The following is a 14002-nucleotide window of genomic DNA, read 5'->3' as shown; positions in this document are numbered from 1 at the left end:
GGTGTCACTGGCTGGACTAGCATTTATTGTCGATCCCTAATTACCCCGTGGGCATTTAGGAAATTCAGCTTGTCAACAAGAACGCTTCCCAATTTTTAGAGATGCATGAAAGCATCCTATCTGGATGCATTACAGCATGATATGGCAACTACTCTTTCAAAGACTACAAGAAACTGCAGAGAGTCATGAACATAGACCAGTCCATCATGCAAACCAGCCTTTCATCATTGATTCCAATTATACTTCCTGCTGTCTTGGGCAAAGTAACCAACATGGTCAGAGACCCCTTCCACCCTGGTTATATTCTCTTCCATCCTCTTTTGTTGGGCAGAAGGTATAAAAGTTTAAATACATTTACAAACAGCTTCAAGAACAGCTTCTTCCCCTCTGTTGTCACAGTTTTGACTAGACCTTTCAAATCTTAATTCTGATCTCTCTCTCTCTCTGCAACTTCTCTGCTGTTATAATACAGAATTCTGCATTCTGTTCTGTCACCCACATACATTTTATATGATGCAATCCAGCTGTATAGCATGCAAAGCTACACTTTTCACTGTCATAGTAAATGTCACACCAATAAATCAAGAGTCAATCACATTGGTGTGTGATGTAGGTTACACTGGATTAGGACAGCAGATTTCCTTCCTGAAAGGGCATTAGTGAATCAAGTGGGTTTTTCACCTGACAATCACAGTGATTTTATGGTCATCATTAGACTTTTATTTCCAGGTTATTGATGAATTTAAATTCTACCACCTGCCATGTTGGGATTTGAACCCAGAGCATTAGCTGGGTCTTTGGATTAATAGTCTGGCGATAATACCACTAGACTATTACCTACAAAGATGTCTAATGACCTTTCCAGTAGACATATTCCTATTGGGATGCCATTGCCTTCCACCATCCAATTAAGGATGGAGGTGGATTCCTGAGGCTGATGGCCCAATTTATTTGTTGAATTGTCTCCGTTCTGGAAGGACCGCAGTACCCCCTGGAAGAAATATTTATTTTTCAAAACTATAATTGGTCTTGACTTTCAACTAAAGTACCCCAGGATTGTTGATGGCTGAGCTGTGACGCATTGATCCTTGTAACTCTGGCAGGGAGTATGTCGTAGTTGTCCCAGGCCTCCCATCATACCACCCCCTCCAGGCACCTGTCAGGCCTTGGCTTTAACAGGGGATCTATCCACCAATGAGATGAACCTGGATGCAGCTACATTCTGCCCACGATTAATTAATTTAAATTGACCACCCACCACTGTTGGACAGTTAGCTGCCACTTTTGATGACCCAACTCCTGAAGGATGGTTGTTGGAGGCTAGAGTTCATTGTGATGCTCACCCAATGGTCTCATATAAAAATTTCCATGTCCCACCTTCAAACCTATTTCTGTGGGACTGGGAGGATTTCCCCCATGAAATCTAAAAGGAAGAATATTTTGGGGAGGAGAAAACACAGTCTGTGGCATCTAGACCCTTATAGAATTTTTCTTAATTCCACTTCTATACATTCCAACACTAGGACATTATGGCAAAATTCTGCATGTTTTTCATCATGTAACAATAAGGGATTTAATGTTATAGAGATAGAAGATAACAGATCAGTCAATATCTTAATGATTAGCAGAGCAGGCGCAAGCTAAGTTCCTTCAATTTCTCATGCTCTCCGGATAATGATTTTCAATTATTGAAGAGAGGAGCTGATATTGTCTTTAAAATAGAGTAGTTCAGTTAATGTTTTATTCGCCTGAAGCATGCTTAAATGATTGATTGCGATCCGTGGAAAAAAAAGGAAAGCCAAAATTCATTACATCAGATGAAACTATTGAAAGAAACCTATTTATGTTTCAATTAGGAATAACTTTGACATTTTTAGACATCATTCATTCACTCAATGCATATTTTATTCCCATAAACCTTGTAGTCAATCGGAGATATTTTAAAGATACTTTCCTTAGAGTAGTCATAAATAAAATATACAGAAACTTTAAGCTTTTTTAACACGTTGGTTTTACTAGTATTAAAAAACAATATTAACAGATGAAGCTAGAATAACTTTTGAGCTGGTATTGCAACTCAAAACTAAGGATGACCACTCCTTCTACTTTGGGAAAGAGGTTAATGTTCCATCAAATTTCTACTCTCTGTTTGGTCTGTTAATGTCTAATGGCTATAGAGTCATTGAGTCATAGAGTCTTACAGCACTGAAACAGACCCTTCAGTCCAACTTATCCATGCCAACCACATTTTCTAAACTGAAGTGGTCCCATTTGCCTGTAACAGAAACAGAAATTGCTGGAAAATCTCAGCAGGCCTGGCAGCATCTGTGGAGAGAAATCTGAGTTGATGTTTCGGGTGAGGTCGGAACAGTTCTGATGAAAGGTTACTAGACCCGAAACGTCAACTCTGATTTTGCTCCATAGTTGCTGCTAGATCTGCTGTGATTTTCCAGCAATTTCTGCTTTTCTTTCAGATTTCCAACATCTGAAGTTGTTTCAGCCATTTGGCTGCTCTCCCTCTAAATCTTTCCTCTCCATTACCTGTCCAAATATCTTTTAAATGTTGTACTTCACCTCTAACACTACCTCTGACAATCCGTTCCAAATATGCACCACCCTTTGTGTGGAAATGTTGCCCTCAGGTCCCTGTCAAATCTTTTCCCTCTCACTTTAAACCAATGCCCTCTAGTTTTGGAATCCCTTACCCTGGGAAAAAGACATTGGCTATTAACCTTATCTATGTCTCTCATGATTTTATAAACCTCCGTAAGTCACCCCTCAGCCTCCTCTGCTCCAGGGAAAAAAGTCCCAGCGTCTCCTTGTAATTGAACCCTCCAGTTGTGGTAACATCATTGTCAATTTTTTCTGTACACTTTCCAGTTTAATTTTCCGACAGCTGGGTGACCAGAATTGTATGCAATACTGCAATACTCACCTCATCAGTTTCTGATCTGTCCTGTTTCTGGACTGTCTTTGAACTATCTATGGAAAGATTGTTCTGTCTCTGGTATCTCTGTCTCTATCTCTGTTTTGGCTCTGTCTCTGGACTTTACTTCTGTCTCTGGACCTTCTCTCTGTCACTATTTTAAAATAGTTATGGAGAGAGACAAAGCTGGTCCACAGGTTCAAACTCTAAATTGGGACAAGGTGAATTTTGATGGAATTAGATGGGAGCTTGCTGGGGGTGGTTGGATTAGTTTGTTTGTGGGAGGGCTTTAGAAATGAGATAACTAGAGTTCAAGGTCTATTTGTTCCTGTGAGGGTGAAAGGCAAGGTTGACAGGAATAGGGAACTGTGGATGACAAGAGATAATGAGGACTTGACCAGAACAAAGAAAGAGGAATGGCTCAGATACAGGCAGCTTGGATCAATGGAATCCTTGGAGGTAAATAGGAGATGCAGGAGTTTACTGAAGAAAGACATCAGAAAGGTGAAAAGGAGGCACAAGATAGTCTTGGCTGAGAAGATTAAGGAGATTCCAAAGAGGTCCTTTAAGTATATTAAAGGAAAAAGAATAACGAGAGAGAGAAAAGGATCCCTCAAGGACCAAAGTGGACATATATGTGAGAACTGCAGGAGATGGATGAGGTCCTCAATGAACCTCACCCTCTCCTCAGTGTTTACCCTGGAGAAAGACATGAGTTCTTTGATGAAGTGACCAGGCAGGTTGATAGACATGGTCTATATGGATTGCAGTAAGGCCTTTGATAAGGTTCCACATGGTAGGCTGCTCTAGAATGTTAGGGGAAAGTGAGGACTGCAGATGCTAGAGATTAGAGTTGGGAGTGTGGTACTGGAAAAGCAAGCAGGTCAGGCAGCATCTGAGGTACAGGAGAATCAATGTTTCGGGCACAAGGCCTTCATCAGGAAACCTGTGCAGCTCTGGAAAGTTAGATTGCATGGAATCCAGGAGGAGCTGACAAATTGAATGCACAATTGGCTTGATGGTAGGAAGCAGAGGGCAACAGTGGAAGAATGCTTGTCAGACTGGAGGCCTGTGACTAGTGGAGTGCCTCAGGGGTCGGTGCTGGGCCCATTGCTGTTTGTTATCTATACTAATGATTTGGATGAGAATATACAAGGCATGATTAGTAAGTTTGCAGATGACACTAAAATAGGCAGTATCATGGACAGTGAGGAAGGTTATCAGAAATTGCAGCAGGATCTTGATCAGCTGGGAAGTGGGCTGAGAAATAGCAAATGGAGTTCAATATAGATAAATGTGAGGTCTTGCATTTTGGAAAGTCAAATCAACATAGGAGTTTCATGGAGAATGGTAGGGCCTTAAGGAGTATAGTGGAACGGAGGGAGCTAGGAGTTCAGGTGCACCATTCTCTGAAAGTGACGTCACAGGTACACAGGGCAGTGAAGAAGGCTTTTGGCACACTGGCCTTCATCAGTCAGGGCATTGAGTATAGAAGTTGGGATGTTATGTTGCAGTTGTACAGGACATTGATGAGGCCATGCTTGGAGTATTGTGTTCAGTTTAAGTCACCTTGCTATAGGAAGGATATTATTAAACTGAAGACAGTGCAGAAGAAATTTACAAGGATGTTGCCAGCACTGAAAGGTCTGAGTTATAGGAAGAGATTGGACAAGCTAGGACTTTTTTCTTTAGAGTGTAGGAGACTGAGGGAGGATCTTATAGAAGTATGTAAGATCATAAGAGGCATGGATAGGATGATTGCACTCAGCCTTTTCCCCAAGTTTGGGGAATCGAGGACTAGAGGGCATCAGTTTAAGGTTAGAGGGGAAAGAATAACAGGGAACCTGAGGGGCAACTTTTTTACACGAAGGGTGGTCCACATATGAAATGAACTGCCAGCGGAGGTGGTTAAAGTGGATAAATTAACAATATTTAAAAGATATTTGGACAAATACACAAATAGGAAACTTTTAGAATGTTATGGATCAAGTGCAGGGAAATGGGGTTAAACTCTGACTCTGAGTCTGGATTGACTCTGTTTCTGGCTGTTTCTGCACTGTATCAGTTTTGTCTTTGTTGTCTCTCTCTCTCTCGCTCTTTCTCTCTGTCCCTGTCTCTCTTTCTCTCTCTCTCTCTTTCTCTTTCTCTCTCACTATGTCTCTGCTGTATCTCCAGACAGTCTGTGAGCTATCTGGTCAGCTTAGCTGTTCCTAAAGCATGCTGTAGTGATTGTAATGAGATCAGCTAGGTGAATATGAGTTCCCTGATTGGGGCTGTTAATCTGGTCCCATCAGGAAGCCCTGGCTGACAAAAAAAGAACTGAAGTGTCAGCGATTCTGTTCACCCTGAGAGCAGGTTCTGAGGAAGGTGGATCAGCATCATGGGCTCTCCATGTGTAAATATTGGGTGACTTGGTGATGCCAGCGTCTGTGGAGTTATTTCACATTCTTACTAATGCAGACAAACCTTTTAGTATATGTTTTGTCCCACCCATGATTAAGTTGATGAATGATTATGATGGGTTCTCAGTCTCTCATGACCTCCCTGTTTGTAGCATCACGGCCAGTCCAGAAAGCCCTTTTCCTATTTGGTCACCTTTCCCAGTATGCTTCTTTTGTCTGTTGGATTTTAGCAGTTCTTTTAACTTAATTCAGCTTCTTTTAACAAGAAATGAATCCAAGGTAATGGTTGAACAGTTACTTTTCTTAAAACTTGAAATTGAAAAATCCAACTGTCCTTGGTCACCAACAATGTAGTAACGAATGTTAAGTAAATCATTTAAAAAATGCCTGGGGGGTGGTTAATAACTTAATAGAAATATATTGCATTTAGGAAGAAAGGTTGTTGTATTTTAATTTTCTATCAAAAACAGTAGATGAAAATTGTGTCAGAAATAATAACCTTGATATAAATGGGTCTGACTCCTAGGCAAATTAACTGTTTGAGTTGGTGGGTGGGAGTAGGGTTTTAGATACAACAGGGAGACCCAAAGAGATTGTCCCTCTGAGTTAAAGGGGTGTGCGAGTGATGAGGATGGGCGGTTCCAGTGAGATTGATGTGGGGAGAAGCTGAGGCTAGGGAAACCAAAGAGACTCCTGATTCAGTTTGTCAGGAATAGTCCACCTGCTATGATTCGCCCACAAGGAGTTTCAAAAGGAGCAGATTGTTAGATCTTGGGCCTGTCATCGCCTCTTGCCTTGTTCTGTTGCTGGGCAACAAAGAGATTGCAACTACTGCCAATCTTCAGTTAATTCCACACCATGGTGTCAATGATGCCACTGGGCCACAACTTTTGAATGCTGAGTAGGCCCTTGCCAGCCTTTTGCAGGGTAATTATCATTGGCCGCCAGATAAGAACCTAAGAAGTAGGAGTTGATTGTTCAGCGTTATTGAGCTTGTTCCATTATTCAATAAGATCATTGCTTTCTGATTATGACTTTAGCAACGCTTTCCTGCCTGCTCCGCATTACCCTTGATTCCCTTAAAAGTAGATTAAAAATCTGACAAACTCAGCTGTGAACATATTCAATGACCCAGCCTACCCCACCCACTGAATTCCAAAGGCCAACAACTCTGAGAGAACAAATTCCTCCTTGATTCTGTCTTAAATGGGAGACCCCATACTTTAAATCTGTGAGCTCCCCACCCCACTTGCAACTCCCCACCTCGACCCTTTCCCCCCTACCCCGCCCAATGGAAACTCCCCAAAGGAGGAAACATTCTCTCAGCGTCTACCCTGTTAAGCCCATTCTGAATCTTGTAGTTTTCATTAATGGCCTCTCTTTCTTCTAACTTCCAATAGGTGTAGGTAACTCTGGGTTTACAAAATTTTAAATGGGAGGGGAGGTGGTAGGCCGGAGAAGGGAACTTTGACATTTGTACTGATTACATTCACCATTAAAGGATGATTGGGCGATAGGAGTTCCACTAATATCATTTATTGTATCCGTTGCTCCCGATGCGGTCTCCTCTACATTGGGGAGACTGTGCGCCTCCTAGCAGAGTGCTTTAGGGAACATCTCCGGGACACCCGCACCAATCAACCACACCACCCTGTGGCCCATTTCAACTCCCCCTCCCACTCTGCCGAGGACATGGAGGTCCTGGGCCTCCTTCACCGCCGCTCCCTCAACACCAGACACCTGGAGGAAGAACACCTCATCTTCCGCTTCGGAACACTTCAACCCCAGGGCATCAATGTGGACTTCAACAGTTTCCTCATTTCCCCTTCCCCCACCTCATCCTAGTTCTAAACTTCCAGCTCAGCACTGTCCCCATGACTTGTCTGGACTTGTCTTACCTGCCTATCTCCTTTTCCACCTATCCACTCCACCCTCTCCTCCCTGACCTATCACCTTCATCCCCTCCCCCACTCACCCATTGTACTCTATGCTCCTTTCTCCCCACCCCCACCCTCCTCTAGCTTATCTCTCCACACTCCAGGCTCACTGCCTTTATTCCTGATGAAGGGCTTTTGCCCGAAACGTCGATTTCGAAGCTCCTTGGGTGCTGCCTGAACTGCTGTGCTCTTCCAGCACCACTAATCCAGAATCTGGTTTCCAGCATCTGCAGTCATTGTTTTTACCTCGATAGGAGTTCCAACTGGGGCCTGAGCAATCATTACAGAATGTGTATGAAATGTATCATCAGACCTGGAAATTTTGGGTTCTTAGGACAGACGTCAATAAAACATTAAATGGAGGCAGAATAAAAGAGCTCATAGAAGGGACACTGACCACCATTAACTGTTAGATTGAGTGCCATTTAGCAGGAGGGTGAAGCAAGGAGGGGAAGGGATACTGTGAGGCCTTTGAATGTTCCAAGATGATTGGCGGGAACACCAATATTAAGTATATTGTAGTGTGTTCCGAGGAATAATGACTAAAATGAAATGTCTGACTCTTTCTTTACTTAGGGGGCAAACCTGTTTACATTTCTGATGATGTGGTAGAGCTTCAGTGCATTTACACTAATCCGTCAAAAAAGTATGACTTTGTCTGGAAGTTGGTAGCTACAGACCAGGTGAGTTCATAAGGTTAACACAGCTCTTTAACAAATGCTAACTTCTGACTAGCTTTTGCACAGTTTTTGTACAAACAAAAGGATTGGTTGGAGCCTGCTGTCTCTTGTGAGGTATTGTGTTCATCTTATCTGATAACAGGAAAGCCCAGTTGAATCTTAAGCCCTCTTTTGATTGCTTTCTGAGTTGCTATGCAGCGTTGCCCTGCCAACCACTGCTGTTCAAATTTGTGAGACTTCTCTCTAGAAAATAAACCTTTAAAGATCCCTAGGGTGGGAAATATAGCTGAACTGCATATAGAGTACAAAAGAAAATTGAAAGAGAAAATAATGCACAATTAGAAGTTAAATATTGAACTTATGCTCAAATGCTGCAGATTGAATCCATAACTTTTTTTTAATCAAGAGCTTCTCTGATTTTTAATTAAGCAGGCTTAGGCTGGTTCAATGCACACAGCCTACTGTATGAATACTGTATTGAAAACCTTTACACTGAAGCAAATTACAGATTCAGAATGAGTATCAATGAAAATCCACCTTTTCTCATGATGACTAGTGACTTATTTTGGAAAATATTTTTTCAATCACGTTTGCATTTTTTATTTGTGAGTAAAGTTCTAGTGTGTTTGTGTGGATTCGACAAAGTTGCTACAGCCACATTGTGTGGATTCCGACAGCCACATTTACTGACCTGTTGACTGTGGGAAGACCCCATGACTAATTTTCATTTTCTGCGGGCTGTAAATTGGTGGAGCTTGTTCTTGTAGCGACTCCTGCCAGGAGACCTATTGTCATGATTTGCCATGCTTCGACCATCCTCACATTCACAGCAGCTTGTTGCAAGCACTCTGTTACATCCATCATGCAACTGCACTGAAGCTGTCTCTGCTTTCTGCTGCCCTCCACTTTGCCCTCTGGAAGAGGAAGGTGCTTTTCAGCTCTCAGCAAAAGTCTAAAATACTGACATTTTCTGTTCTGGAATTCATTGTTTTAGATTTATTTTGCTTTTGTAATTGCAAGCATGTCTTCATTTATCTTCTGATCCATAGTTAGAATTTTTAGCATTCGCCTTAGCATCTACGTTAGTAAAGACCTCTATTTTCTTTCATAAATCTTTACCCATTGTATGGGTTTCCAAAGCATACAGGAAAGTGAGCGGCATATTGTATGAACTTTTTCATTGTTGCATCCTTGAATCTTCCTGACATCATCCAAAATTACTTCTGGCTATCTCTTCAACTTCTGTGGATTGCTCCCCAATTGTAAAATACATTCAAATTGAAAAGCCGTTTCAGTAATTCCCACTGCATTCTACACTTCGCATTCCCAGCTTGCAGTTTGCAAAATTTCTTCATTTAACACTGCATGCATTTATCACAGACTAACTCTCTTTTTCAATATAACTGCCTGACATATGTACGTGTTATGACAACTACAATGGTTTCATGCTGAAATTTGGGTATGACTTTATAGCATTATGACATCCAGAGCATGTCATCTGGTTTCAGGAAAAGACAGCCAATGGTAAAAGAGTGAGAACAAGAATTGGACGAGAAGACTCTATAACAGGGAGAATGTTGAACTTCAACAATGTGTTTGTATTGGGGAGATTAAAAGACATCACGTGCTGTTGAGGTTGTTCAGAACCTTCTCCTGGTCTACATTCTCACCCCCTTTACTTATATGAACTAAAGCTTACACTGAACCACATTATGAAGTCTCTCCACTGCTGCAGTACAAAGCTGCTTTCAAGAATGACTTAGTAACTGCCCTGCCTACTCTCAGAGCCCTATCAGGAGAGTCGTTGCCGAGGGCATCCATTCATGCCATTCCTCTTAAGCCCAGAAACAATTAGAAACTGAGATTTGGTGTAGAGTACAGTGGGTAAGACCATAAACCCACTGACTCGAAGGTCAATTTGCAGCTCACCTCATTTGAGCCTGGGGCTGTAGACCTCACAGGATCTGTTTTAAAGAGGTGTCAATGGTAGTCATGATGTGGAGGTGCTGGTGTCGGACTGGGGTGGACAAAGTTAAAAATCACACAACACCAGGTGATGCTGCCTGACCTGCTGTGCTGTTCCAGCAATAAAGTTTCAACGTTGTGTGTTTTTTAACTTTGTTTTAAAGAGTATAGATGTAAACATATCTGCAATCACTGGGACCATGTTATCTAACGTGTTACAGTTGGTATCTTGAGTGGAACAGCAGCAGGTTTGCCATGTGTGGACCTCTTCGAAAAGTTCAGCAAGGAACATGCTAGACAATTCCTGGGATATCTTCAATACAATTTCCCTACTTAGAGTCATAGAGATGTACAGCACAAAAACAGACCCTTCAGTCCGACTCGTGCATGCTGACCAGATATCCCAACTACATCTGGTTCCATTTGCCAGCATTTGGCCCAAATCCCTCTAAACCCTGGAGAAAGTGGGGACTACAGCTGTCAAGAATATAAGAGTCAAGAATGTGGTGCTGGAAAAGCATAGCAGGTCAGGCAGCATCCAAGGACTAGGAGAATTGATGTTTCGGGCAGAAGCCCTTCATCAGGAATGAGGCTGTGAGCTGAGGGGTTGGTCAGATAATTGGAAGGGGGGTGGGGCTGGGGGAAGGTAGCTTAGCGTGTGATAGGTAGGTGGAGATGGGGGTAATGGTGATAGGTTGGAGAGGAGGGTGGAGTGGATAGGTGGGAAGGAAGATGGTCAAGTCGGACAGTTCATGAGGGTGGTGTCGAGTTGGAAGATTGGAACTGGGATAGTGTGGGGGGGGAGGGGAAATGAGGAAACTGGTGAAATCCACTTTGATGCTGAGTGGCTGGAGGGTCCCGAGGCGTTCTTCCTCCAGGCGTTGGGTGGTTAGGGACTGGCGATGGAGGAGGCCCAGGACCTACATGTCCTTGGCAGAGTGGGAGGTGGAGTTGAAGTGGTCGGCCACGGGGTGGTGGGGTTGGTTGGTGTGGGTATCCCGGAGATGTTCTCTGAAGCGTTCTGCAAGTAGGCGTCTCCCCTCCCCAATATAGCGGAGACTGCATCGAGAGCAACGGATACAGTAAATGACATGTGTGGAAGTACAGGTAAAACTCTGATGGATGTGGAAGGCTCCTTTGGGGCTTTGAACGGAGGTGAGGAGGGACGTGTGGGCACAGGTTTTGCAATTTGGGTTTCTACCCAAGATTCACAAGCTTGACTACCCCGGCCGACCCATCATCTTGGCCTGCTCCTGCCCCACCAAACTCATTTCCACATACCTTGATAATGTCCTATCTCCCCCGGTCCAGGAACTCCCCACATACATTCGGGACACCACCCACGCCCTCCACCCCCTCCAAGACTTGTTTCCCTGGCCCCAATGCCTCATCTTCACCATGGACATCCAGTCCCTATACACCTGCATCTGCCGGGATGAGGCCTCCAAGCCCTCCATTTCTTTGTCTCCCGACATCCCCATCAGTACCCTTCCACTGACACTCTTATTCGTTTGGTTGTACTGGTCCTCACCCTCAATAATTTCTCCTTCAAATCCTCCCACTTCCTCCAGATAAAAGGGGTAGCCATGGGCACCTGCATGGGCCCCAGCTATGCCTGTCTCTTTGTTGGCTACGTGGAACAGTCCATCTTCCGCAGTTACACCGGCACCAACTCCCCACCTTTTCCTCCGCTACATTGATGACTGTATTGGCGCCATCTCGTGCTCCAGGAGGTTGAGCAGTTCATCAACTTCACCAACACATTCCACGACGACCTTAAATTCACCTGGACCATTTCAGACACCTCCCTCCCCTTCCTGGACCTCTTCATCTCCATCAACGATGACTGACTCAACACTGACATTTTCTACAAATCCACAGATTCCCACAGCTACCCTACACCTCTTCCCACCCTGCCTCCTGTAAAAATGCCATCCCGTATTCCCAATTCCTCCACCTCCACTGTATCTGCTCCCAGGAGGACCAGTTCCACCACTGAACACACCAGATGGCCTCCTTCTTGAAAGACTGCAATTTCCCCTCCCATGTGGTTGATGGTGCCCTCCAGCGCATCTCATCCATGTCCCGCACCTCCACCCTCGAACCTCAGCCCTCCAACTGCAACACGGATGGAACCCCCATGTCCTCACTTTTCACACACCAACCTCCTATACATTGCATCATCCGCCGACATTTCCGCCACCTACGAACGGACTTTACCACCAGAGGTATAGTTCCCTCCCCACCCCATCCGCTTCCATAAAGACCATTTCCTCAACGACTCCCTCGTCAGATCCATGCCCTCCCACCAAACCACCATATCGTCCCGGAACCTTCCCCTGCCACCACAGGAATTGCAAAACCTGCGCCCACACCTCTCCCCTCATCTCCGTCCAAGGCCCCAAAGGAGTCTTCTGCATTCATTTGAGTTTTACCTGCACTTCCACACATGGCACTTACCGTATCCATTGCTCCCGGTGCAGTCTCCTCTACACTGGGAAGACAGGATGCCTACTCGCAGAGCGCTTCAGAGAACATCTGCGGGACACTTGCATCAACCAACCCCAACGCCCCGTGGCTGACCACTTCAACACTCCCACTGCCACCATCCCTGCCCCCCAGAACCCTGAGGGGAACATCACCCTTGCTAATGACTCCACCCATATTCCCCCTACTACCACTCCCACACCAGTTACAGGCTCCGCCCCCACTCCCAGCTCCACACCTACACCAAGCCCTAGCTCCCAGCTCTGCCAAGTTTCCACCATCCCCCCCAGTCCTCCACCTGGACACGCCGTGACATCGAACACTTCTTCCGCCGTCTCCGCCTCCGAGCTTACTTTTTCAATCAGGACTCCGCCCACCTTCCGAGGACTCCTTCATTCGCCTCCAATACACTCCATCCACCTGGACACTCTGTGCAAGCCTATTACCCACCCTTGATCTCTTCATTTCCCACTGCACCTGAGACATTAACCATCTCAACCTGTCTACCCCCTCCCCCACTCCAACCTCTCACCCTCACAACGCGCACTCCCTCTGCTCCCAACCTCATCATCAAACTAGCGGACAAAAGGGGTGCAGTGATGGCACACCGACCTCTACACCGCTGAAGCCAGGCACCAACTCGAAGACACCTGCTCCTACTGCCCCCTCGACCATGACCCCAACCCCCATCACCAAACCATCATCTCCCAGACCATACATGACCTCATCACCCCAGGTGATCTCCCACCCACAGCTTCCAACCTCATAGTCCGGGAATCCCGCACTGCCCGGTCCTACCTCCTTCCCAAGATCCACAAGCCTGGCTACCCCAGCTGACCCAATGTCTCAGCCTGCTCCTGCCCAACCGATTGCATCTCTACCTACCTCGATACAGTCCTATTCCCTCCCCAGTCCAGGAGCACCCCACATACATTCGACACACCACCCACGCCCTCCACCTCCTCCAAGACATTTGTTTCCCTGGCCCTGAATGCCTCATCTTCACCATGGACATCCAATCCCTCTACATCTCCATCCACCATGACCAGGGCCTCCAAACCCTCCATTTCTTCCTTTCCCGACGTCCCCACCAGTACCCTTCCACTGACACTCTAATTCATTTGGCTGAACTGGTCCTCACCCTTAATAATTTCTCCCTCGAATCCTCCCACTTCCTCCAGACCAAAGGGGTAGCCATGGGCACCCGCATGGGCCCGAGTATGCCTGTCTCTTTGTTGGCTATGTAGAACAGTCCATCTTCCGTAGTTACACTAGCACCACTCCCCACCACCTCCTCCGCTACATTGATGACTGCATCAGCGCCACCTCATGCTCCCGCGAGGAGGTTGAGCAGTTCATCAACTTCACCAACACATTCCACCCCGACGTTAAATTCACCTGGACGATCTCTGACAACACCCTCTCCTTCCTGGACACCTCCATCTCCATCCATGATGACTGACTGAATACTGATATTTTTTGCAAACTCACCGACTCCCACACATACTGGCATTACACCTCTTCCCACCCTACCTCCTGCAAAAATGCTATCTCGTATTCCCAATTCCTCTGCCTCCACCATATCTGCTCCCAGGAGGACCAGTT

At 45.3% G+C, this 14002-nt stretch overlaps 1 protein-coding gene across 2 annotated transcripts in view; it reads left to right on the top strand.

Annotated features, from left to right (window-relative positions):
• Positions 1–14002, top strand: part of LOC122548665 (sperm acrosome membrane-associated protein 1-like) — a 206112-nt gene that overhangs the window by 103072 nt on the left and 89038 nt on the right. For both annotated transcript variants that reach the window (XM_043687498.1, XM_043687499.1), the window contains exon 4: positions 7842–7948. In XM_043687498.1, the coding sequence (XP_043543433.1) occupies positions 7842–7948 (107 nt within the window). The remainder of the gene's footprint in view (positions 1–7841; positions 7949–14002) is intronic.

This window comes from Chiloscyllium plagiosum, chromosome 3, assembly GCF_004010195.1.
Source record: "Chiloscyllium plagiosum isolate BGI_BamShark_2017 chromosome 3, ASM401019v2, whole genome shotgun sequence".
Classification (NCBI taxonomy): Eukaryota; Metazoa; Chordata; class Chondrichthyes; order Orectolobiformes; family Hemiscylliidae; genus Chiloscyllium; species Chiloscyllium plagiosum.
Note: the sequence above shows the minus strand (reverse complement) of the source record. Positions and strands in the feature narration are given on the sequence as shown.